Consider the following 26,918-nt stretch of genomic DNA (forward strand, 5'->3'; position numbering starts at 1 on the left):
TCGTTGATCGATGCACAGTGACGCCATCTGCACCAAGACCATGTTGTACGAGTTCTCACCATCCATCGGCTCCTTGATCCTTGATCATGTTAAAGGACCTGCTACTATGAAAGCGACATTAATAATAAGCAACTAACTTATTATTGACATGGAAGACCAGAATTCCAGTGAGCTTTATGTTGATTCAGGAGAAAGCTCAATGATTGTTGGATGTTATTTATTTTTTAATTTTATTTTTATTTTAGTCTACCAAGAAAAATCCTTAACTAGAATTGTGCCTGTGGTCTTCCATTTCCTTACTATGTTCCTCAGAGTGGAACCTGACCGTTTACATCCCTGAGCTAACTCTTTGTATCCTTCCCCTAGACCAGGGGTCGGGAACCTTTTTGGTTACGAGAGCCATGAAGGCCAGATATTTTAAAATGTGTATCTGTGAGAGCCATATACATTTTTTTAAACATTGAATGCAATAAAATGTGTGCATTTTTATGCAAGACCAACAGTTTTAGATATAATGGGCTCTAATTACGTAGACCAGGCACACTACCCCACGCCAATGGGGTGTGGCCAGCACACTTTCGTGAGCAGCACAGTGTCTAATAATGAATCAAATACTTGTTGCCATTAATACAACTTCTGCTGCTGCATGGTTTTGCACCATACTTCTTACATGTATTTCATTCTTTTGGCCATCTTCGTCAGAAGGCTTAGTTCTGCAGCTTTAGCTAGGTGACTATTTGACTAAAGGAGAAAAGTTTATATTTACATGTTGACATCTCAATGACCGAGGTAGACTACCGCATTACCCAGTAATAATCAAGTTTTGGTGTTTGACCTGGAAAATATCATCAGGAAAGATAGATATGGTCGGCCGTATTGCAGTAGAAAATAGATGGATGGATTAAAATGCATAAGAAAGTTGTTGATTATTTTTAACAGTCATTTCCGTGATGTTTACTTTAAAATGTTAGCAAAAATACATTTTTATTGTGGTAAGAAACGCTTGAGAGCCAGATACAGTCATCAAAAGAGCCCTACCTGGCTCCCGAGCCATAGGTTCCCTACCTCTGCCCTAGACCATGATGTTGAACAATTGTTGCATTCAGGTCATTTGACAGTTGTTTGCGGCTACTGTGGTTGCGATTCTTTAGAGAATATGCCACCTTAAATACCCTTTCTCGTGATTGGCTTCACTTGTGTATATAGGTCAAGGGTCAGTGAGCTTACCAAAAAAAATTTGCATTCCAATAATTAATAATTAATAATTAGGATTTATCAAGGAAAATCTGGAAAATCATCAGAACTATCCCACTGTATATACGTACATATATGCAATTTTACTTTTTTTTCTTTTTGAACCGTATGAGCACACATTGTGTTTTGCTTCCTTGTGGTGTATTATAGCAATCTATTGATGTGTGTCTGTTGTGTGTCTGTTATTGTATTTACTCCTGCTACCATTAGAGGGTGTTGTATATATAAAGAGTCGATAATGTAAGCTAATTTTGCATTCCAATAATTAGTGTTAAAGGTAATCAAATCAATAATGCACGAAGGCTGCCCAAATTTATGCACCTGCTTACTTTTGTTTAAATAATTATTGCACACTTTCTGTAAATTCTATAAACTTCATTTCACTTCTCAAATATCAGTATGTTTGTCTGCTATATGATATATTTAATTGAAATTGCTGGTCCAAACAACCAGGGATTTATAAAGGAAAATCTGGAAAATCATCAGAACTATCCCACTGTATATACCAGGGGTGGGCAAACTACGGCCCGGGGGCCACATGCGGCCCGCCAAGTGTTTCAATATGGCCCGTCTGTTTTTTCCAAAGTATTTCATTTAAACTCAACACATAACCTGGCATCGTGGCTTGGGCCAACTTTTTGATGGTTGAGGTAGCTGCTTTATCAATTTCGTTATTTGATGTGGTCTGTTGTTTACAAAATACTCCTGGAAAAAGTAACACAAGCACAAAAATAAAAATAAAAATAATGACAATAATAATAATAAGAAGAAGAATGTTGTTAATAATAATAATATTACTATTATTATATTCATATTGTTGTTAATAATATGAATATAATAATAGTCGTAATATTATTATTGTTATTATTATTAACAATAATAATAATATAATGATAATAACATTACTATAACTAATAATAACAAATCTAATATAATAATATATATATAAAATAGTAATAATGAAGACAATAATAATAATAAAAATAATAATACATTTAATTTCCAACACACTTTACATCAAATAAATGATTTCAAAGTGCACATATAGCAGATTGCATGACACTTTTACATGTAAAATATGCGTAAAAATAGGACTGTTGCATGTAAAATACTATATAGTCTGCCTACCCCCCCCCCCCCCCCCCCCCGTCAATTTTGTTAAATCAATGCGGCCCGCGAGTCAAAAAGTTTGCCCACCCCTGGTATATACGTAGTATATGCAATTTTACTATTTTTCTTTTTGAACCGTATGAGCACACATGGTGTTTTGCTTCCTTGTGGTGTATTATAGCATTATCTATTGATGTGTGTCTGTTGTGTGTCTGTTATTGTATGTACTCCTGCTACCAGTAGAGGATGTTAGATAATGTAGTATAATTTCATACAAAAGGTGACATTAGTAGAGATTTTGAGGTCACTTGAAAACCGTTGTTGGTACTTTTAATGTCACAATATAGCTTTTGCAAATATAATTTAAAAAGATGAGTACAAATATAATTGTTTTTTTGGGGGGATGTGCTGCAGCAGGAATGATTTATGTTTCCACACGTATAAATGTATCCAGTTGCGGAAACAGTTCCAGTGTCGCACCTGTAAAATATATCCTTCTTTCACTGCTGATGTGACTTCTTAAACCTGATGTCAAGCCAGGCATGCAGTTATGGACCAAAGTCATTATCTTGGTACTTTCCATTCGGTTGTTGCTGATACCCTGTGAAGCCTTCGACAGTGCTCAGTGGGCTGTGTCACCCTTTCACAGACCTTCATTTTCCTAAGGATTGGCAAGGAAAAAGGAGAGAACAGCCACATTTACAGTTGGCGCCATGACCATATGTGCTTTACAGTGTCAGGAATCTTGTTATTCCAAGCTGGTAATATGCACTTATGTTTACATATTGCTTCTTTTATTTGGTAAGATTAGTAGATTAGCTTTGGGATTTCAATGGATTAGGTTAATCTTTGCGTTGATACAGTTGACACAGTATTCCCAGTGAAGTCGACAGTGTGCTGTGGCTAATTCCGAAGTGTACGCCTGGAGAAATTTGCAATATGCTTTCTGTAATTTGCCTACTTAGCCTGGGTCAGCTCTGCAATATGCAAGAGGGTCGTGAAGGTGAGCATTCAGGAAATGGGGGGCTTGCGACACCCTGCACCGACACCTAATGAGAGCAGGCAACCAGAAGAAGCGGCCAATGAGATTAGATTCAGCTCAATTAAATTACAGTTGAGCCGCTATGGGTGACGCTTCAAAACTCATCCTTTTAATATCCGACTCAGAGGGAAAGAAGAGGACTGCAGTCACAACAATTCCCGTTTATAAGCACAAAGAGCATCATAAAGCTCAGGCAGACTGCATTGTTCAGATTCGGGGTTAAAAAGGGAAATGATTGACTTTTCACCAATCATTGCAGTTCAAGTGACTGTTCAGGATTTAAAAACATTGCACTCCCAGGTGTAGCTCCAAATATACCCCTTCACACATTGAGCAATGTATTCAGATTAGACGCGCACATACATAGACTGCCCACGCTTCTTCGCGGGTCAACTTTGATGACAAGTTTGTGCAGTCAGACACAGGAAACAACTGTGCTATGTGGGAGGAAAAAACTGTGGTCGCTCCCGCAGTTATGCAACTTACAGGTGGTCCTTGGGTTACCGATGACTGACTTTTAGACTGTGATGTATTGGTTTTGGTGAGTGGTTTGGGTCCTAAACCTAAATTACATCAAAATAAATACCAAAGTCTCTCACAGTGAACACAGAACACATGGAGGACCGTACATATGCATGCACATGTACAGCAATAAAAAGATACAAAACAAATAATACCGAGGTCAACTAAAACTAAATAATAAATAACTAAAATAAAAATTAAATAAAATAATCAATCCTTGAGCTTTATTTTGAATCAACATTAAGCTCACTGGGATTCTGCTCTTCCATCTCAATAATAACTTTTTTATTAATGTTGCTTTTATAGTAGCAGATCCTTTAACATGCTCAAGGATACAATGATCTTCATCCTTAATGATGGTTGTGACAGTCAAAAGGTTAAGACCAATATTGTGACCAATAGAGAGCTTTTTATGATATCCATTTCACTTTGTTATCCATTCAGGTCGATACAGCTGCATTGACAACAGCCTCCTTGATAAGAATTAGCTATAATTCTTAGCAATAGATTATAGATCGTGAAATATTGAAATGTCGGAAGGACGGAAAGACTTGACCAACGGTAGAGAAGGTCTGAAGTACTCTGGTAGCACAACAAAACAAACAAACCATGACCAGTTTTTTTGTGGGGTGGTGGTACTTTTGTTTGTTTTGAAACTTTACCAATGTATTTTTTTTTTTTTATCATTTCACCTGAAAGTTTTCCGCCTTCCGGTTCAACCCTGTCCACTGACCAGTACCGTGTTATCCATTCAGGTCGATACAGCTGCGTTGACAACAGCCTCCTCGATAAGAATTAGCTATAATTCTTAGAAATAGATTATAGATCGTGAAATATTGAAATGTCTTTGAAATTCACAAGGACAGTAGAGCAGGTCTGAAGTACTCTGGTAGCACAACAAAACAAACAAACCTTGACCATTTTTTTTGTGGGGTGGTGGTACTTTTGTTTGTTTTGAAACTTTACCAATGTATTTTTTTTTTTAAATCATTTCACCTGAAAATATTCCGCCTCCCGGTTCAACCCTGTGCAATGACAAGTACCGGATGTGTTTTGGGGGTTGTGTACCCCTGATGTAAGCAACCACTCATGGTGACGTCCATGTAATATTACTACTGCCTAGTGACTACAACACTACATATAATTGCATTTCAACATGTTTTCGAAAAAAAAACAACATGATATATGAAAACGGTCAATGTCACACAAAGGAATTATAAACTCTTGTTTCCAGTAAAGCATTTTTTACAAAACCACATTTATATTCATATGCAGCAGTTGTTGCACTTGTTATATGCTTTGCCTATTTTACTGAGATAAGAAGAAAAAGCTGTCAGTCTGCTGTGGTCAGATGAGGTTACATTCATAAGCTTTTTACTGCCTTCATTTCAAATGTAAGAAGCCTCAAGAAGGAGACCCAAACTTTATTGCTGACGTGAAAAGAAACAGTACCAAAAGTAATCAATTTCTTGACAGACTATTTACCCCTAACCAGATGCCATCTTGTAATTTCCATACAAATGTAAAAGCAGGCAGGCATGGGATCTTCCTAGAATCTTCAATGAATCCAATTGTTCCCACAGAGTTCTGGGTTTGCCAGAGGCAGGTATGGAGAGGAGCAAATCGGCAATTTCAAAATAAAAGGTTTGCGTGACTCTAATCTGATTGAAAAGGCGTTATTGCTCATAGTAGTTTGCATATTTTACTTCAATAGCCAAAAGAGATTTATCACATTTTGAAATTCGGTAATTAGTATGAAATGTTCTGCATGCATCTCTGTGTGGAGCTTGCATGTTTTCTCCGGGTGCATTCCAAAAAGCTGTTGATAACGTTCTAAAAATTGTTTTTACCATTATTAGAGCCCTCTAGACATGAAATAACACCCCTATAGTCAAATATACAGACATATTACCCAATATATTAGATATAATCTGAGAAAAATAAGGCTGCACGGCGACCAAGAGGTTAGCGTGCAGATCACACAGCTAGGAAACCCGAGTTCGATTCCACTCTTCTCCGTGTGGAGTTAGCATGTTCTCCCCGTGCATGCGTGGGTTTTCTCCGGGTACATTCCAAAAAGCTGTTGATAATGTTCTATTTTTTTTACCATTATTAGAGCCCTCTAGTCATGAAATAACACCCCTATAGTCAACTATACAGACATATTACCCAATATATTAGATATAATCTGAGAAAAATAAGGCTGCACGGCGACCAAGAGGTTAGCGTGCAGGTCAAGCAGCGAGGAGACCCGAGTTCGATGCCACTCTTCTCCGTGTGGAGTTAGCATGTTCTCCCCGTGCATGCGTGGGTTTTCTCTGGGTACTCCGGTTTCCTCCCACCTTCCAAAAACATGCTAGGTTAATTAGCGACTCTAAATTGTCCACAGGTATGAATGTGAGTGTGAATGGTTGTTTGTCTATATGTGCTCTGTGATTGGCTGGCGACCAGTCCAGGGTGTACCCCGCCTCCAACCACTTATGCCTGATGGTGGCGTCTTGGTGGCGAATTGTAAACAAATGTGGCTTTGCTAGCAAATGAACAGAAGAGCAGAGCGCTTATCTGTCTTACAGACACGCCCATATAAGGAAGTTTGCTCCTCTGTGACATCACAAAGGGGCAGTTTAACCACGCCTTTTGAAATCAAGCGTTTTGACCTAGAGCAAAACTCATTATCTGAAACTTTGGCATCGTTTTACACAAGAATGCAAGATTCTAACAAGATTAAAACATGCTAGGTTAATTGGCGACTCCAAATTGTCCATAGGTATGAATGTGAGTGTGAATGGTTGTTTGTCTATGTGTGCTCTGTGATTGGGTGGGTTGGCAGGGTGTACGAAGAAAGCTGGAATAGGCTCCAGCACTCCCATGATCCTCGTGAAGATAAGCGGTAAAAATGAATGAATGAATGTTCTGCATACTTTATTTTACTTAGTAGATTACTGTATATATTCATCCGTCATTCATTGGTCTTTTCACCTTTACCAGCCACTCCAGTCAACGGGTTCCACCCCACCAGAGACCATTTTAACCCAGTTAAACTGCATGACATCTCTTAATGTGAGGAGCTTTTATTGCTGGGAAACCTGCCATGCTATCCAGCTGGCTCCAGGTCGGTGAGGTTCTGAGCCTTTGCCTCGGGAAAATGAATAATGCATCCGTGTTATTCAAATCGTCACTTTGCAACTGATGGTACCACAGATGGGTGGAAGTATAGAGCACGAGAGCGTGCTGCTGCTGCTGCCGCTGCTGCTGTTGCTGCCGCTGTGCTTGTATAAAAAGGGTGATGCGTCAGACAATTTCACTTTACTGTCAGCCTTTCTTTTCGCGACAAAATTTCGGCTTTTGTGGCAGAAAACTTCAGCCCATCTTACATGCAAAGATTTCCTGCCTGCAGACTCCATACATCTTCCCACTTAACATGTTTCATGGGAATGAGGAGAAAGTCATAGGACAAAAGTTGCTTAGTACATTATGAACAATACAATTAAATATAAGACTCGTTTATAAGCTATTTTTCATTCGGTCCAAAATGTCAGACCATCCAATTTAGTCCAATGTCAGACTCAAAGGCGACATCATGTTTCCTAGCTGGTCACAAGTTGTTTGATGACTCTGCTTCAGTGATCTATATCTAAAATTAATATCATAATTGAGACACGTGCAAGTGTCTGCGTTCTTCTGCATCTTCTCACCAAGTCACAACACAGAAGAGGTGTTTCTTAAACAAAATGCTGACATCGTCAGTTGTTAACCCAAATTCTGGGTCCAGTTTGGGCCCCCAGATGTCCAGAACCGCAACTGGTGATGAAGAAAAAAAACTCTGAGTTAAGTCGTCTTGGCGTCTATATGTGCCCTGTGATTGGCTGGCGACCAGTCTAGGGTGTACCCCGCCTCTCGCCCGAAAACAGCTGGGATAGGCTCCAGCATGCCCGCGACCCTTGTGAGGATAAGCGGTACAGAAAATGGATGGATGGATGAACTTTCTGTTTTTGTGTATTCTAAAGATATAAAAACAGCTAAAAAAAGAGGCAGATAAAAATGCACATAATGGATACAGCATGATTCTAAAACCATAAAACTTTATTAGAGGTGTTTTATTTGTGGTATTTTTGTACTGCATTAATTGGCTGTCTTCTTTTACCTGTTTTATTTGTTTATAATGCACAGAAAAGGTAAATATTATTATTACTATATGTGTCCTGTGATTGGCTGGCGAGTCCAGTGTCCAGTCCAGTGTGTACCCCGCCTCTCGCCCAAAGACAGCTGGGATAGGCTCCAGCACCCCCTGCGACCCTTGTGAGGAAAAAGCAGTAGAAAATGAATGAAAGAATTTGTGTTAGCGCCACCTGTTGATTTGCATGTATGAATCTCAAGACCACAAATAGAATTTTGAGATTTTTTTCTATTTAAAAAAAAAAACAAAACCTTATATTATCAGAAAAGTCATCAACAATTGCGTAAAAACACATTTTAGCAAGCGGACTGCAGGTTTTTTTTTACCCCCATTATCCACAATCCTTATATGAGACATGAACACACTAATATTTATCTTTTCTGTGCATAATAAACAAATAAAACAGGTAAAAGGAGACAGCTAAGCTAAGTTTTATGGTTTTAGAACCATGCTGTATCCATTATGTTGCATTTTTATCTGACTCTTTTTTAGCTGTTTTTATATCTTTAGAACACACAAAAAACAGAAATGTGTGTTCATCCACCGCTTATCCTCATGAGGGTCGCGGGCATGCTGGAGCCTATCCCAGCTGTCTTCAGGCGAGAGGCGGGGTACACCCTGGACTGGTCGCCAGCCAATCACAGGGCACATATAGACAAACAAGCATTCACACTCACATTCATACATATGGACAATTTGGAGTCGCTAATTAACCTAGTTTTTGGAATGTGGGAGCATGTTTTATGTAAGTATTGTGGATGAAGGGCAAAATTCCAAAAAGAAATGGTACTGGAAATCCTCCCGAATCCTTGAGGCACTACCCACTACAAAGCCATGGTCATCTGTGACCAAATCATTGCCAAAGGGCTGCAAGTGCTGCCAAAATCAACAAATGTGCTTCATGTACATTGGACCTGATAAACACTCACCAGATAACCTTGAGTCCTGACAAGCGGATGTCTCCAGAAAGAGCACCCTTGCTCTTTGGGACAGATGACACAACGTGAGTTCGATCTTAGCTATACAGTACTCGCCAAAAGGTCATGGTGGTGGGGATGTGACTATTTGCTGCAATGCAGGATGCACATCAGAAGGGCAGGCACACAACAGCGCAACAGTCTCAGAGTACTTACAAGCACTGCCTCCTAAGAAAAGGTTATTTGGCAATTCAGGGGGAATGTAAAGAACGAGGGAAGAAAGCATAGAAATGAAAGTTGCTTTGCTGTGTGTTTGTTTGTTGGCTGCCTGTTTATGGAGATAAGGCCTTGCAGAGAAATAGCTCACAGTGACAAATGCTAACTTTGCCCACTGCTTCCCACAGAGTCAGACCATTTACTTAATCACATGCAACAATATTAATCATCATTAATAAGCAGTATGGATTTGCCGGCAAATATGCTGTTGCTGTTGTTTTTTTCACTATTTTATGTAAGTCTGATGATGGATGGTAAAAAATGAAAAGAAAACAACTTCATATGGAATGACATAGTCCATGACTTGTTTTTCATTCATTGTATTATGTTTAGGGGATGCACGGTGGTCAAGTGGTTAGCACACAGACCTCACAGCTAGGAGACCAGGGTTCAATTCCACCCCCGGTCATCTCTGGGTGGAGTTTGCATGTTCTCCCCGTGCATGCGTGGGTTTTCTCCGGGTAAATTCCAAAAAGCTGTTGATACCGTTCAATTTTTTTTTTACCATTATTAGAGCCCTCTAGACATGAAATAACACCCCTATAGTCAACTATACATATATACGGTTTCATTAATAGAAAGAAAATCATCATGTTTTGCCAGAATCCTTATTGTTATTGTTTATAGGCACATGCATTAAAGGTCCACACAATTTGAGTGGAATGGTTCCGTTTGCTCCAGACATAGAAATATCAAGAATCCTGTCCTATACTACCTTCTCAGCCCACTCCACCAAAGCTCACCCAGCGAGACCCCATCATTGGTACCCATAGCTGGTATTCCCTTCAGGGTCAATTATGTTCTTTAGGACACTAAGGGCCTCTATGTTGCTAAATAAATCCCTCATTGATGGCAGGGAATTGATTCCATACGCCTCCGTGATGAGTGAATCTCCACGAAGTAGGATTCCATATTACAAAACTTAATATTTTATCGTTACAGTCTAGAAAAGCTGTTGATGACTTTCTAAAATATATTTTTTTACCATTATTAAAGCCCTCTGTACATGAAATAACACCCCTATAGTCAACTATACAGACATATTACCCAATATATTAGATATAATCTGAGAAAAATAAGGCTGCACGGCAACCAAGTGGTTAGCGTGCAGGCCACACAGCTAGGAGACCTGAGTTCGATTCCACCCCTTCTCTGTGTGGAGTTTGCATGTTCTCCCCTGTGCATGAGTGGGTTTTCTCCGGGTACATTCCAAAAAGCTGTTGATAACGTTAAATTTTTTTTCCATTATTAGAGCCCTCTAGACATGATATAACACCCCTATAGTCAACTATACAGACATATTACCCAATATTTTAGATATATATATTAGATATAATCTGAGAAAAATAAGGCTGCACGGCAACCAAGTGGTTAGCGTGCAGGCCACACAGTTAGGAGACATGAGTTTGATTCCACCCTTCTCTGTGTGGAGTTTGCATGTTTTCCCCGTGCATGCGTGGGTTTTCTCCGGGTACTCCGGTTTCCTCCCACATTCCAAAAACATGCTAGGTTAATTAGCGACTCCGAATTGTCCATAGGTATGAATGTGAGTGTGAATGGTTGTTTCTCTATATGTGCCCTGTGATTGGCTGGCCACCAGTCCAGGGTGTACCCCGCCTCTCGCCCCAAGGCAGTAGAAAATTAATGAATGAATGTATCGTGTTTCTTTCACTATATTACAGAGTGGATGATTTGACAATATCATTTCTGAGTCGTCTTAAATTGAAATTTTTCATATCAATTAATCCACTAGAAGGGCTATTTTTCTCACAATCATGATCTCTCTTGAATAAATATTTCATTGTCTCACAATGAGCTGGAACAATCTTCCAAGGAGACACTAACCAGGATGTGTCAACGTTAACATGTCGCTGGGCTAAATGCCATAATTTAATTGATTGCCAGGCGCAATAACATCACCCTCTGAGCTTTTAATAATATGGAGATATAATTCCAATTCTTTTCACTTTATTATATTGCCTTTTCAATATGCAAATGTGGATTCACAGACACGCACACAAAGCTTAGGCTCCATACAATATTCTAGTGGGACTTCTGACTGCTATTTTAGATTGTAATGAGATGCCCTTTGACCTTTGGATCCAAGCAGAAAACCTCTTTAGAATAAATTAACAGCCACTCGATGCTAGCGAACCCTCACGGTGTGCCCGTCTTTTTTTTTTTGTGTGTCTAATCCACCGGGTCGTGACGATGTCCTTCTTTCTCTCTCTCTCCATTGTTCTTTAGGATTCTCCATACTGCAAGCCATCATGGAGGCAGCGGTGGCCAACAACTGGCAGGTGACCGCTCGTTCTGTGAGCAGCACCACGGATGCGTCCGAGTTCAAGCGCATCATCGAGGAGATGGACAGGAGGCAGGAGAAGCGCTATGTGATTGACTGTGAGGTGGACAGGATCAACACCATATTAGAGCAGGTGAGCTTCCACCACTGTTACCACTAAAGTCCTCCATAGCCCAATGACCAGATTCCTGGTCAGATTCCTGAGGTTGCATTTTGGGAAACTTTGGACCAATGTTTGGACCATCATTGAAAGTAATCTGCAAACTTTTCTGACATATAAATCCAGGTAGAATCTTGTATTCTTGTGTAAAATGATGCCAAAGTTTCAGATAATGAGTTTCGCTCTGGGTCAAAACGCTTGATTTCAAAAGGCGTGGCTAAACTGCCCCTTTGTGATGTCACAGAGGGGCAGACTTCCTTATATGGGCTTTGTCTGTAAGCCAGATAAGCTCTCTGCTCTTCTGTTCACTTGCTAGCAAAGCCACATTTGTTTACAATTCCTAAAGACGCCACCATCAGGCCCAAGTGGCTGGAGGCGGGGTATACCCTGGACTGGTGGCCAGCCAATCACAGGGCACATATAGACAAACAACCATTCACACTCACATTCATACGCAATTAACCTAGCATGTTTTTTGAATGTGGGAGGAAACCGGAGTACCTGGAGAAAACCCACACATACACGGGGAGAGCATGCAAACTCCACACAGAAAAGAGTGGAATCGAACTCAGGTCTCCTAGCTGTGTGGCCTGCACGCTAACCACTTGGTTGCCGTGCAGCTTTATTTTTCTCAGATTATATCTAATATGTTGGGTAATATGTTTGTAAAGTTGACTATAGGGGTGTTATTTCATGTCCAGAGGGCTCTAATAATGGTAAAAAAATATATATTTTAGAAAGTCATCAACAGCTTTTCTAGACTAACTATAAAATATTAAGTTTCGTAATATGGAATCCTACTTCGTGGAGATTCACTCATCATGGACGTGTCCGGAATCAATTCCCTGCCATCAACGAGGATTTATTTAGCAACATAGAGGCCCTTAGTGTCCTAAAGAACATAATTGACCCTGTAGGGAATACCAGCTTTGGGTACCAATGATGGGGTGTCGCTGGGTGAGCTTTGGTGGAGTGGGCTGAGAAGGTAGTATAGGACAGGATTCTTGATATTTCTATGTCTGGAGCAAACTGAACCATTTTACTCAAATTTTCAAGCATGAATGTGTGGACCTTTAATGCATCTGCCTATAAACAATAACAATATTTCTGGCAAAACATGATGATTTTCTTTCTATTAATGATGTATTTATTTCCATGTCAAGATGTCTTTTCCACCCGACCATCTTGATCATTATACCGCCTAAATGTTGTTTTAGTGAACAGGGGGAAATAAGGATCTAATAACCTCCAAGGACGACAGTGTGTTCAATTTCCGTTCTTATCAGTGATAACCTCAGCGTGAATTTTTTTTTGTCTGGGCTAATTGAAATAATCCACCAGCGCCGCCATTGAAGAGAAGCTGCTGGACTCCTGTCTGCCAGTAGCCCCCTATCGAGGCACATAAGCGTGCACATTAAAATAGGGACTGAGCGTCTGCTATATGGGAAATAGCTCCCAATGTGGCACTCGCTTGTACCGATGCATAAACTTGCTGCTTCTACCTGCTGTTGTAGATTGATCCTCTACGACTGTCCTTGCTGAAGGACAGCTAAGACAAAGTCACAATGCTGGTTGACTTCCAATTTGATTTAATTTTGAAGTACTTTGTCCCGCAGAGATCAGTTAGAATAGAAATACCAGTCTACATGTGGCCATCATTAAACCTTCAACTGTACAGGCAATGCTTAACATATTTAGGCAAATTTGAATTGTTTTGTGAGTATCGCAAAGTCATCAGTATCCAAGTGTCAGTAATGTTACACACAGGAAGTATTGCATAGAATCCAAAAGTAAAAAAAGTATCAAGAAGGTAGTATTATGTCTTATTTATGCCATCATTATGTCTATCCATCCATGCATGTATCCATTTTCTGTACCGCAGGCATGCTGGAGCCTATCCCAGCTGTCTTTGAGCCCCGGACAATCACAGGGCACATATAGGCAAACAACCATTCACACTCACATTCATACCTATGGACACTTTGGAGTCGTCAATTAAACTAGCATGTTTTTGGAATATGGGAGGAAACTGGAGTACCGGTTTTCTGCACACAAAGAGATGCCAGAGTGGGGAATCAAACCCGGATCTCCTTGCAGTGTGGCCACCCCTTATACACCGTGCAGCCTCAATTATGTCAATTCATTCATTCATTTTCTACCGCTTTTCCTCACGAGGGTCACGGGGGTGCTGGAGCCTATCACAGCTGACTGCGGGCGAGAGGCGGGGTACACCCTGGACTGGTCGCCAGCCAATCACAGGGCACATATAGACAAACAACTATTCACACTCACATTCATACCTATGGACAATTTGGAGTCACAATTAACCTAGCATGTTTTTGGAATGTGGGAGGAAACCGGAGTACCGGTTTTCTGCACACAAAGAGATGCCCGAGCGGGGAATCGAACCCGGATTTCCTCGCTGTGTGGCCACCACTTATACAACGTGCAGCCTCAATTATGTCAATTCATTCATTCATTTTCTACCGTTTTTTCCTCACGAGGGTCGCGGGGTTGCTGGAGCCTATCCCAGCTGTCTTCGGGCGAGAGGCGGGGTACACCCTGGACTGGTGGCCAGCCAATCACAGGGCACATATAGACAAACAACCATTCACACTCACATTCATACCTATGGACAATTTGGAGTCGTCAATTAAACTAGCATGTTTTTGGAATGTGGGAGGAAACCGGAGTACCGGTTTTCTGCACACAAAGAGATGCCCGAGCGGGGAATCGAACCCGGATCTCCTCGCTGTGTGCAGCCGCAATTATGTCAATTATATTTGTTAAATATAAAGTGACTAAAGGGGTGTCATTTCCTGTCTAGAGGGCTCTAAAAATGTTAGAATTGTATTTTGAAGGTCTCGGAAACTGTATATTATTTTTAATGGGAAATATTGTTTATATATAGAACAGCTTAATAAAACTGACCTAAGTTCTACTGTTCAACTGTGCAATGAGGAAACAGGTTATATATAACCAAAAATATATTGTTACCAAGACAATAATGCTAAGTTTATTAGCATGGTTCGTAGAAAATCATACAATATTTTACCCTCCTCATTGCAAAATATTCAAAGTAACTCTCAGCATGATGCAGTACAAATCCATACCACAAGAATCAAAGTATTACTACATTAATGTTGTTGTTCTGTCAAATAATTGCTTATTTTGTTGCACCAGTGTACCCAAATAAATGTTTACCATTTTGGCAGAGTACAGAGGGGGCATTCTTTTAGATTTGTAACAAGTAAATATTGATATTTACATGATTACCAGCAATGACAACAATTTTTCCAGTGTAGGCACACCAAATGGATGAGCCCCCGCATGCTCAGCCCTAAGCAGACAAACTTTTATTAGCTTTATTTATAGCTCGGAACGACATAGCGGTACACTGATAGTCATATTTGCATACTGCTGCATCAGGCACTATTTTGTCTTTGAGAACAGTCTCAAAATGAGTTTTCCGACGCTGAGGAGGACACTAGCGGGGCTATTATCATTGTATTGTGTAACAACCACTCTGTATTTATTACCAGTTGGACTTTTCCATCAATACACCGCACTGCAGATAAATAACTGACCATATTTTCCCCGAGTCACAACACTTTTCTTTGATTGCACAAATGCTCGAGCATCTGCTGTCTTGCTACTACTCGTCGAAATGCAGATTTTTCAAAATGAATCGGCATCTTTTTTTGCCATATATAAACTCATGACTAATCCAATGTGTCTATGATAGAGCACATACTGTATATAGCCTCCTATCTGCCATTATGTGCCTTCCTGGCACACTTCCCTCCTGGGATTTCTTTGCTGGAGTTTGCTCAGAGGCAACAGCCTGCTCATCGCTAGTGTAAAGAAATGCAGGCGAGGGAGAGACAAATAAATAAATAAATTAAAATGAAGCGTCTGGGACAGGCCCAGGGCGCACAAGCTGTTCAAAGACTAGAAGGGAACGAGCACACTCTGCCAAAGCTGCATTTTCATACAGAAAGTGAGAAGGTTTTATGGAAAAACAAAAATAAAAAATAAAAACGAGAGACGCATCTGGGGATTTGTTCGAACATCCTTCTCATGCCTGTGGAGGAATGAAGTGTGGTCATATTGCTTTTTCCACACAGACGGGTTGCTGTCCCGTTTTCAGAAAACACAAAGGTATATCATACAGTCTGAAATATTTAAGGTTGCATTTGAATTTAATTCACGAAAGGGAAAAAAATGATCTTGGCTGAATCAACACCATGAGAAAGAGTGCAAGTCACAATATAAATACTCACCAGATCTCTGAGTTACTACAAAAGTAAATATAAAGATGAGGTTGGACTCTACAAAAAAAAAGAATACATAACCAATTTCCTCAAAACTTTGTAAAAGATACTACAAAAATGAGGAACTTTTCCAATGAGTACTGCTTATTATGTCTACTGTACAAGTATACATGTGGCGATAAGTGTGTTATTTCATGTCTATGATGCTCGAATAACATCAAAACTAAAATATTCCATTTATAAACATTGAATCCTACTTTGCGAAAATTCACTTATCACTGTTTTTGTCTGGAACCTATTAAATGCAATAAATGAGGGATAGTAAGGATAATTCATAATTCCGCCTACAGAGAACATACTAACTCTTTATTTCTAAAATCAAAAATACTTAAACTTGCTGATATAGTTCATTTTTAAAGAGCGAAAATAATGCATAAGGCTAAAAATAACCAATTACCTAAAAATGTAATGCAATACTTCTCTACAAGAGAGGAGAAATATGATATGTCATTATGTCATTGTATGGTCATATCACCTCGTACTTCGATACAAGGTACATTAAAAAAAAACTGTATTATGGAAAGCAGGAAGTGAACAAATGTAACAGTTACTGATTATAAAAGTACCATATGGAGGGGTAGGATTTATGTCATGATGTGCTATATATATCACTATATTGACACTTACTATGGTACCCATTATGTTATTGTATGTTCATATCACCTTGTACTTCGGTACGAGGTGCATTATTAAAAAAAAATAAATAAATAAAATAAAATTAAAAAAAACCTTAAACTGTATTATCGAAAGCAGGAAGTGAACAAATGTAACAGTTACTGATTGTAAAAGTACCAGATGGAGGGGTAGGATTTAATAAGATTTGCTTCTTCCTACTCCTTTTGGACATGTGGAACTGTGAACTGATTATGTGATGCATTCAATTGTAATCTGATGCATGTTCAAATGAAATAAAACCATTACTATGAATTCAGAGTAACAGAATAGATGTGTGTTCGACCTCAGGGGTTCAACTGCGTCTTACTGTATGTGAATGGGGTCATTGTCTCCACTTTGCTACAGTGATCTAGCAGTTTTCCACTTAACAGAGGCTGGATTGGAGCTCTAAGAGCTTCAGCCCACTTGTTCAGTATCTGCCAGTGGAAGCACCGTCGATGGGATGCTCTTGAGCTAACAGCCATTGGTAGTAGTGTGATATGCTCGTCTCTGTAGAGGACATACAATCCTCTCGTGATATCATGCCATGATGACATACAATATGTGTTGGCCATACAACTGCTAAACATGTTCCAAACACCTGATTCATATTCAGCAAATTGTCTGTCATTGCTGAGATATGAGAACAATCCGAGACTTGATACCCTCGGGGGCCATGAAAATAATGAGACGCCCTCATGTGCATGAGCTCTTAATGTGAGGCTTTTTGAAACTGCAAGGTGTCCTACTTGCTGTTCGGTGAAAACGATCGCAGCAATTTTGTTTCATGCAATAAGCAAAAAGTTGCTGGGCTTCTCAGCTGTCGCAACACTGCGTCCTTGACACATACATAAATTGTCAGAGTGCTGCAAACCATTCCCCGCTTCTCAAGTCGGGGGGGGGGGGGGGGGGGGGGGACTTTTTTCTATAATGATAACGCCTTGATCCAATCTAATTCTATATATAATAGCAGTTGTGTCTGTTGCGGGTCATTTGCCACAACAGACAAGGTCTGTGCCAGGAATTGGAAAGCAGAAGTCACGTGTGGTCTACAATAGTCGGAAACTATTATATAGTCGTCTGCATTCAAGCTAAAACTCAACTGAATCCCCAATGTCACTTTATTGAAACACACACAAGTCAGTCGCCAGCCAATCACAGGGCACATATAGACAAACAACCATTCACACTCACATTCATACCTATGTACAATTTGGAGTCGCTAATTAACCTAGCATGTTTTTAGAATGTGGGAGGAAACCGGAATACCCGGAGAAAACCCACGCATGCACGGGGTAAACATGCAAACTCCACATGGAGAAGAGTGGAATCGAACTCGCGTCTCCTAGCTGTGTGACCTGCACGCTAACCACTTGGTCGTCGTGCAGCGTAATTTTTCTCAGATTATATCTACTATATTGGGTAATATGTCTGTAAAGTTGACTATAGGGGTGTTATTTCATGTTTAGAGAGCTCTAATAAGGGTAAAAAAAAAATTTAAAAAAAAAATAATGGAGATTCACTCATCACAGAATCAATTCCTGGAATCAATTCCCTGCCATCAACACATAATTAATTAATTTAATACATTTTATCATAATTCCGGGTCAAAAATGTGTATTTTGCATAGTCACATTTTGATAAGTAAGTATAGTAAGCATACTATCAAGTACTATCAGTATAGAATACAGGTGTAGAATACTACATGCATCTTCTGAATGCCTTGTATTTGTATTTTAGTTCTATTATGTTTAGTTTTATGCTTGAAAATGCTTAATTTAGACAAAAAAAAGTACAGTTCAATTAAACATGTTGCATGTTTTTTTTTGAGTAATAATAAGTTATAGTCAACCACAAAACAACATGATTTATTAATTCATATCTTTTTGAAAAATGTTGAGTGATTATTGTGTAGTAGAGGTGCCATGAGATACACTGTTAACGGGACGAGACAATACATGACACTGGTTCAAGATTTTAACATTTGAAAAATATAAAACAATATATTGCAATCATTTAATTTGCACTGCTCTGCACTCTGTGTGTATGCCAGATGCCCCGCCTCCACCCAACGAGACAAAGAGACTGTATGACTGGCATAAAGTGCTTACTCTGTTCAGGCCATTGTTCTATGGACCAAATGTGCCATGGTGCTGAAACCAATGCACAGAGTGAACTCTCATCAGCTTGTTTGGAGGCAATAGACGAGGAAAACAGACATGCATGCACATGGAAATATATTAAAACTGGAAAAATTATCCACTTCATTTTCATTTGGCATAATACTCATGAAGCATTTCTTTTCTGAACGAGAAATCATTAATATTAATAATATTAATTGTGACAAATATAGACATTTATGTGTTCAATCTTTTCTTTCAAACCACAATTTGTAACATCTGCTCGCCGTTTGTGGTGTTCTCATATTTTTTTGATTGAATGAATCGGAGTTTGGAGACGAAGAGGAACAGCGACTTTAATGCATTAAGAACAAAAGAAACATTGAAAAGCAATTATGGCTGAGCTCATGATGAAGGTTTACAAATTAGTGCTGAAAGAAGACAGAAAGCAATCACCCTTTTAAATTGATGAATCATGTTTCATCATTTCGCAGATAAACGTTTGAGGATGTGATTATTACTCACGTATTATTATATCGCCACAACTGTAACTACGATGGGGCTGTACAATTGTGGTATAATATCTTCTAATAAAGTATATTTTCAAAGTCACGGATTCCAGATCAAATCAAACATATCATTAGGATTGTAATATAATTTACTATTGTAGCACATGGGTGGCTTAAATAATTGTGTGATGTTTACAAAAGGTGATTAGAGCAGGGGTCTCAAACTCAATTTACTTGGGGGCCACTGGAGCTAGGGTCTGGGTGAGACTGGGCCGCATCAGGTTTTCAAAAAAAAAAAAAAAAAGCATTTATTAAAAACAGAAAAATTAATAAATTTTGCTTTGGTTTTGATTTTCTACAAGAAAAGCTCTGATAAAACATTCCTCTGTTCTCAAATATCTTAATTTTTATTTTTCTGCACAAAATAAGATGAAAATTAATAAACAAATCAACAATAAAGAAAACCAATCAATCAGTAATAAATAAATATAATAATAATAATAATAATACTAATAATAATAATAATAAAACGGCAAATAATAACAACTTAAGAAACCACACATAGACAAATTATTTTTTTCAGATTAAAATGAACAAAGCATTATTAGAGCCCTGTAGACATGACAAAACACGACTATAGTCACATTTATACTCTTTTTATTTACAACATATTGCGCAACTGCAGGGTCTTGAGACACATGCTAACTCGCAAACTAGAGCACTAGCGACCTAAACGGTAGCCTTCAAGTTATTTTCTTTAAACTTAAATAGCCAAAAACTTACCACTTCCACACGGATAGGGAGGTTAACTATTAACAGTTATTTAACCTTTAACATGAACATTAATCAAACGTAATAATTTTTCTGGGTACATGATACCATACTAACATTAAACTTTCATATCAAGGCGGGGGCCTCAAACTAGTCTCCTGCGGGCCACATTTGGCCCGCGGGCCGCATGTTTGAGACCCCCGGATTTAGAGCTTCTTGTTGTGTTTACAGCGAGAAGGTCAAAGCAGAGGGAGAACGTCAGGCTGTAGTTCTACATTTAGGACTCCCTGTCTGGTTTGGCAGACTGCACCAGAGTGAAGTCAAGGTCGTCGTAGTTGTTGTTCTCTGTCCTCATCAGGCTTTTAAGAAAAAAAAACTCCAGGCTCTAAAACAAGACGCGCCGTTAGAGGCAGCGAGCCGATCGATTTTCAAGAAGTTATGAAAAAGAGGAATTCTATTATAGAGAGAGTGGATAAACTAAACACTTTTGCTTCTCTCTTGTGTCACCGGGATAGAAATAATTGGTTAGCGGGCTTGTGTTCGTATTTGTGGGAGATTAAAAGCAACAGGAATCAATTCAGGGAGAATAGTGATACAATGAACTGGATTTAAATGAGCTTTTGGGGAAGAAAATGCCATCTTTAAAGGCAAATAGCAGCAAAATTGCATTTGGTTTGCTAAAGAGGGGATGGCAATTGGATGTACTTGGGTTTTTTTTTTCTTTGTGATAATGATAGGAAGTCAATGCTTAAATGAACGCACATAGAAGAGAATCATTTTCTCATTGACTCCATTAACAGATAGTTGTCGTTCCCTGCTGTGTCTGAGGGTTTTTACAGATAAGGCAGTCAGCAGTGTCTTTCATTAAAGGAGATGACAGGATGTGTTCCATGCCAAGGTTGTCACGTGCCACCAATGCCAGCCTGACGAAAAGCTGCAGGCAGAGGGTAAAGGCTGGGTCTTTCTCTGGCCGCCCAGCTCCGGGGCAGGTGTGATGAGGCTTCGGGCCAAAAGTCAAGGTTAGCACACAGCAAAGGTCGAGAAAATCCAGGATAACAGCGTAAAGAAGTGAACATTTACAGTGAAACGGGGGTTTGCGTCACTGTCAAAGAGGCATTAGATGCACATTGATGGATTCTGATAGCCGCCTCTGTATGACATCCTGCGGCGCTCAGTTTGCAGTTGTTGCAGAACACTGAGCCCTTTTAACGGCTTGACAGTGAACAATGTACTTCCCGGTGCAGTGCGAAAACTAAACATTAAGTCCTGTGTAGAGGTTTTTAGAGCTAAACCTTTAGAGGTTTGTTAAGTTTATGAGGGCACTCATTTAAAGCGGTGACAACTTTAAAATTGACCAAAGGTACAATCAAATGCAGCATAGCTAAGGGAAAATACTGTAAATGTTTCAGTAGATAAGGATTGTTAGGATAATGTTATGGTGCAATTGATTAAGTGATGATCTGATAAACACAATAATGCGGGGGTCTCAAACATGCGGCCCGCGGGCCAAATGTGGCCCGCAGGACATTAGTTTGAGGCCCCCGCCTTGATATGAAAGTTTAATGTTAGTGCGGCCCGCGCAAGTTTGATATGGATGCTGTATGGTGTCATGTACCCAGAAAAAATCATTAGTTCATGTTAAAGGTTAAATAACTGTTAATAGTTATCCTCCCTATCCGTGTGGAAGTGGTAAGTTTTTGGCTATTTAAGTTCAAAGGAAATAACTTGAAGGCTACTGTTTAGGTAGCTAGCTCTCTAGTTTGCGAGCTAGCATGTGTCTCAAGACCCTGCAGTTGCGCAATATGTTGTAAATAAAAAAAGTATAAATGTGACTATAGTCGTGTTTTGTCATGTCTACAGGGCTCTAATAATGCTTTGTTCATTTTAATCTGAAAAAAATAATTTGTCTACCCACTAACTATATGTGGTTTCTTAAGTTTTTATTATTTGCCGTTTTATTATTATTATTATATGTATTTACTACTGATTGATTTTCTTTATTCTTGATTTGTTTATTTATTTTTCATCTTATTTTGTGCAGAAAAATAAAAATGAAGATATTTGAGAACAGTGGAATGTTTTATCAGAGCTTTTATTGTAGAAAATCGGAACCAAAGCACTGAAAAAGTTAGTATATTTTTCTGTTTTTTCGCCCGGGGACAGCTGGGATAGACTCCAGCATCCCCCGCGACCCTCATGAGGAAAAAAGCGTTAGAAAATAAATTAATGGAAAAGATCTTGCAAGCCAGAAGGCCCTCTTTCAGGTCCAAAAGTACTATCAAAATACCCTTGTACAAATTATTCCCACAACTTTGTATTATTATTTGTTTCTATTGTTGTACTGTTAAAAACAAAGATAGAAGTTGTTGCTGTAAACTTGTATTGCTGTGTTTGCAGAATAAAACAGTAGCTGTCACGTTTTCCACCAGTCATGCACAGTAAATTGTATGTTCCAGAATTACAGCTCACACGAGACCGTACCTTTCCCAGCATGTTATGCAAATAGTGTCAAGGCCACATGAAGTTTCACTGTTGGACTGATCAACAAAACAATCAACTGTAGGAGGGAAAATGTAGGGAAAAAAAGCAGCATGATTGGTAGCATGGTGATGGAAGGGCTTAGAACAGCACTTACTATTTTCAGACAGGCTGCGTGGGTTGAAACACGCTTTTATGCTGCAAAGGTGTGATATTTTCAAAGCAGAGCAACATCCACGGTACATCTCACTGTCTCACTGTAAATTGCTTTAAAAATGTAATTTTTTTTTTCCTCACTTTTTATTTCTTCTTTCTGTCCGACAGTGACTCCTTTACAATGAACCGAATATTTGAGGCTGATTTGCATGATTCTCATTCGTTATCGGAACCTCCTCAATTAATACTTCCTGCTACTTGTGTTTTGTTCTTCCATAGGCAATATTCAACTTGAGTGGCATATTGTGCACCTAATGCGACTTAATTTACATATATTTGTGTCGCCGCTTATATCAAGCTTTATGGATGACTGACTATACTGATGTTCTGTTTCCCATAGGTGGTGGCCCTGGGGAAGAACAGCCGCGGTTACCACTACATTCTGTCTAACCTTGTAAGTAGTAATTGAGACGCTCCAGGAAATAGAACCATGATCCACACAAAACTAATTAGACTTTTACATTAAGAGGCCGGCTCGTTTTGCAGTGGCGTATCAATAGCAATCTGACCGTAAGACAACATTGTGCAAGTCCTCATAAATGTGAATGTGCAATAGAAGTAAAAGCCCTGTAGGCAATAGAAACTAGCAGTAAACACTGTCAATTGCCTGTGGAGGACAGCCATTTGCCTGCAGCCCACTCGCTCAGGGAGGAGAACATGTCTGAATGATCTCACACTACTTTTTTTCCCTATGCAGTATTCAATTCTGCATTTACAAACCCATCATTTGGACTACGAAACAGTATGGATGTTATAGCCAACGGGACAACAAATCAGATGCAAAGAGCATTAGAAGCAAATTAAGCAAATAAATTCTATTAAAAATATTCAACGTCTGACAAAATCCATTAAGTTAAGTGTTTATTGGAAGGCTGTTTATCTGACTTTAGGTTGCACCACAGAGTTTAAAGAGGAACATTTGCTTCAGTGTAATAGCAAACACATGTTGCTTTCACTCAGCCTGCAGCATGAGGTTCTTAATAAAATGCATGTTGCTTACTGCCAAAATACAGCTAATATTTTCGTAGTGTTTCGCCCTCAGGCCTTATTAAAAAAAAAAAACCTCAAAGAAATGCAAGTTACACAAGTTTTCTCTAACCCCATTTCCCCTCTGTCTCGTCTCAGGGATTTTCTAATGTGAGTTTGGACAAAGTCTTCGCCGGAGGAGCCAACATTTCAGGGTTTCAGATAGTCAACCCCGAGAACCCCATTGTGCAGCAGTTTATGCAGCGCTGGGAGCGGCTAGATGAAAGAGAATTCCCAGAAGCCCGGAACGCTCCTCTGAAGGTACTTTGATTGCAAGGCCTTTCACTGTGCATGCAAAGTAAGACGATCGTTCCCTCTGAAGTTATCTCCATCGCTTCCCCCCTCTCGTCTCTCATCCGCTGTTTGCCTTTGTCATTCTGTCTTCCTCCCACTCTTTACTTCCTACCAACTTTGCATCCCTCCCCGACAATCAATATATCGATACGCAGTGCAAGGCAAGGTTATATCTTAGCTCCAATTTACATCTAATTAAACAATGATCAAGAAAGAAATTGATTTTGAATGGCATTTAATTAGATTTGGTCATGCTGCAGCAGTCCAAAAAAAGCAAGTCGGCCAAGCCATCACTGGTGAAAAGGTCAGGCGGAGTTAAAGGGGAAGTGCATGGGAGATAAAATCCCATATGGATGCAGCAGGCTCATGCAAATTATGCACTAAAAGTTTTGAAAGAGATTATGTCCACAAGAAAAGTTCTGATCAAATCTGCCTAATTGAATTGCTTGAATGAATGTGCTCCGTTTATATAGTACTCATAACTTCAGGGAACTCGAACCCTTTTTTAATATATCTCAATCAGCATCACGAGCAACTGGGGGCTTCCGGTTTTGCTCAAGAAGATTTGAAAGGATTGGAAGATTTCTGAGTCAAAACAGCAATCTTGCAGTTATGTCACGTGACACTGGAGAGAAACACAATTGGACAGCATGATTGTTATTTCACAGGTGTGCATCGGGCTGGCCACAATAAAAGGCCACTCTAAAAAGTATTAGGGGGTTCCACTAATGTATGTCATGGAATTTCTAATTCACAGAGATGTTGTCCCATACTAGGGCGGTCGGTCTAGTGGTTAGCGCACAGACCTCACAGCTAGGACACTAGGGTTCAATTCCACCCTCGGCCATCTCTGTGTGGAGTTTGTTTTAATCTCCAGGGGTCAGCAAACTATGGCTCCAGAGCCGCATGTGGCTCTTCAGCCTCTTTGTTGTGGCTCCCTTCGCAATGCTCAAGTATGTTCTTTAACATACGCATCTTTGTAATGAGTGGCGGAAGAGTGGTTAGCGCACAGACCTCACAGCTAGGAGGACAAGGGTTCGATTCCACCCTCGGCCATCTCTGTGTGGAGTTTGCATGTTCTCCCCGTGGATGCGTGGGTTTTCTCCGGGTACTCCGGTTTCCCCCCACATTCCAAAAAAACATGCTAGGTTAATTGGTGACTCCAAATTGTCCATAGGTATGAATGTGAGTGTGAATGGTTGTTTGTCTATATGTGCCATGTGATTGGCTGGCGACCAGTCCAGGGTGTACCCCGCCTCTCGCCCGAAAACAGCTGGGATAGGCTCCAGCACCTCCCGCGACTCTCCTGAGGAAAAAGCGGTAGAAAATGAATGAATGAATGAATGTTGGCGGCACGGTGGTCTAGGGGTTAGCGCGCAGACCTCACAGCTAGGAGACCAGGGTTCAATCCCACCCTCGGGCATCTCTGTGTGGAGTTTGCATGTTTTCCCCGTGCATGCGTGGGTTTTTTCCGGGTACTCCGGTTTCCTCCCACATTCCAAAAACATGCTAGGTTAATTAGCGACTCCAAATTGTCCATAGGTATGAATGTGAGTGTGAATGGTTGTTTGTCTACATGTGCCCTGTGATTGGCTGGCGACCAGTCCAGGGTGTACCCCGCCTCTCGCCCGAAGACAGCTGGGATAGGCTCCAGCACCTCCCGCGACTCTCGTGAGGAAAAAGCGGTAGAAAATGAATGAATGAATGAATGTTGTCCCATACCGTACAGCACATCTGCACATCTGGAGTGGCCTTTTATTGTGGCCAACCTAAGGCACACCTATACAGTAATAATGCTGTCTATTAGCACCTTGGTATGCCACACCTGGGGGTGGATGAATCATGGATTATGAATATATCTACAGTTAGATTTATTAGAGAGATTTATGAACAATTGTTGCCCTTTTGTGTACTTTTGTGTGCTAAAAAAATGTCACCATCACCCGTTTTGTGATCAAATAAGTTCATTTCCTTCAGGACTTCAGGGTTTTGTGATGCATTTTGGACCCCCCATCAATACCAAAAACTAACCAGAACTTTTCATACAACTTACAAGTAGTACTTAAATTGAAGTACTTAAGTGAGGTTTTTTTTTTTTTGCCAAAAATTGAATGCATCCCATAATCAGTTCACAGTTCCACATGTCCATCTGGTACTTTTGCAATCAGTAACTGTTACATTTGTTCACTTCCTGCTTTCCATAATACAGTTTATTTATTTATTTTTTTTAATTATGCACCTTGTACCAAAGTACGAGGTGATATGTCCATACAATGACATAATGGGTACCACTTTTACAATCAGTAACTGTTACATTTGTTCACTTCCTGCTTTCCTAATATAGTTTAAGGTTTTAATTTTTTTTTAAACATTTTTAATTTTTTTAAATTTTCAATTTTTTTTACATTTTTTATTTTGTTTTATTTTGATATGACCATACAATAACATAATGTGTGCCATAGTAAGTGTCAATATAGTGATATATATATAGCACATCATGACTGGTTCAAGACTCTTCATCCTTGTATATACCAAACATCAACTACTTGTATTGTTTCTTGAATTGGCTCATCGTTGTGCATTGTTTGATTTCCTTACTCAATCCATTCCATAGTTTGATTCCACATACTGAAATGCTATGGCTTTTTAACGTAGTCCTAGCATATAAGTGTTTTAAATTTAGTTCTTCCCTGAGATCATATTTCTCCTCTTCCCTATATGATATAGTATACGTCAAGGATGTAGCATCATAGTTG

General features: G+C 39.5%; 1 protein-coding gene across 6 annotated transcripts in view; it reads left to right on the forward strand.

The window, feature by feature from the left end:
- LOC131110555 (glutamate receptor 3-like) overlaps positions 1 to 26,918 on the forward strand; it is a 129,347-nt gene that overhangs the window by 61,171 nt on the left and 41,258 nt on the right. For all 6 annotated transcript variants that reach the window (XR_009120911.1, XR_009120910.1, XM_058063769.1 and 3 more), the window contains exons 4-6: positions 11,546 to 11,733; positions 23,183 to 23,236; positions 23,968 to 24,129. Coding sequence is in view for 4 of the 6 variants with exons in the window: in XM_058063769.1 (XP_057919752.1) it covers positions 11,546 to 11,733; positions 23,183 to 23,236; positions 23,968 to 24,129 (404 nt within the window). In the remaining 2 variants the exon portion in view is untranslated. The remainder of the gene's footprint in view (positions 1 to 11,545; positions 11,734 to 23,182; positions 23,237 to 23,967; positions 24,130 to 26,918) is intronic.

The sequence above is a fragment of the Doryrhamphus excisus genome, chromosome 23 (assembly GCF_030265055.1).
Source record: "Doryrhamphus excisus isolate RoL2022-K1 chromosome 23, RoL_Dexc_1.0, whole genome shotgun sequence".
NCBI classification, from domain to species: Eukaryota; Metazoa; Chordata; class Actinopteri; order Syngnathiformes; family Syngnathidae; genus Doryrhamphus; species Doryrhamphus excisus.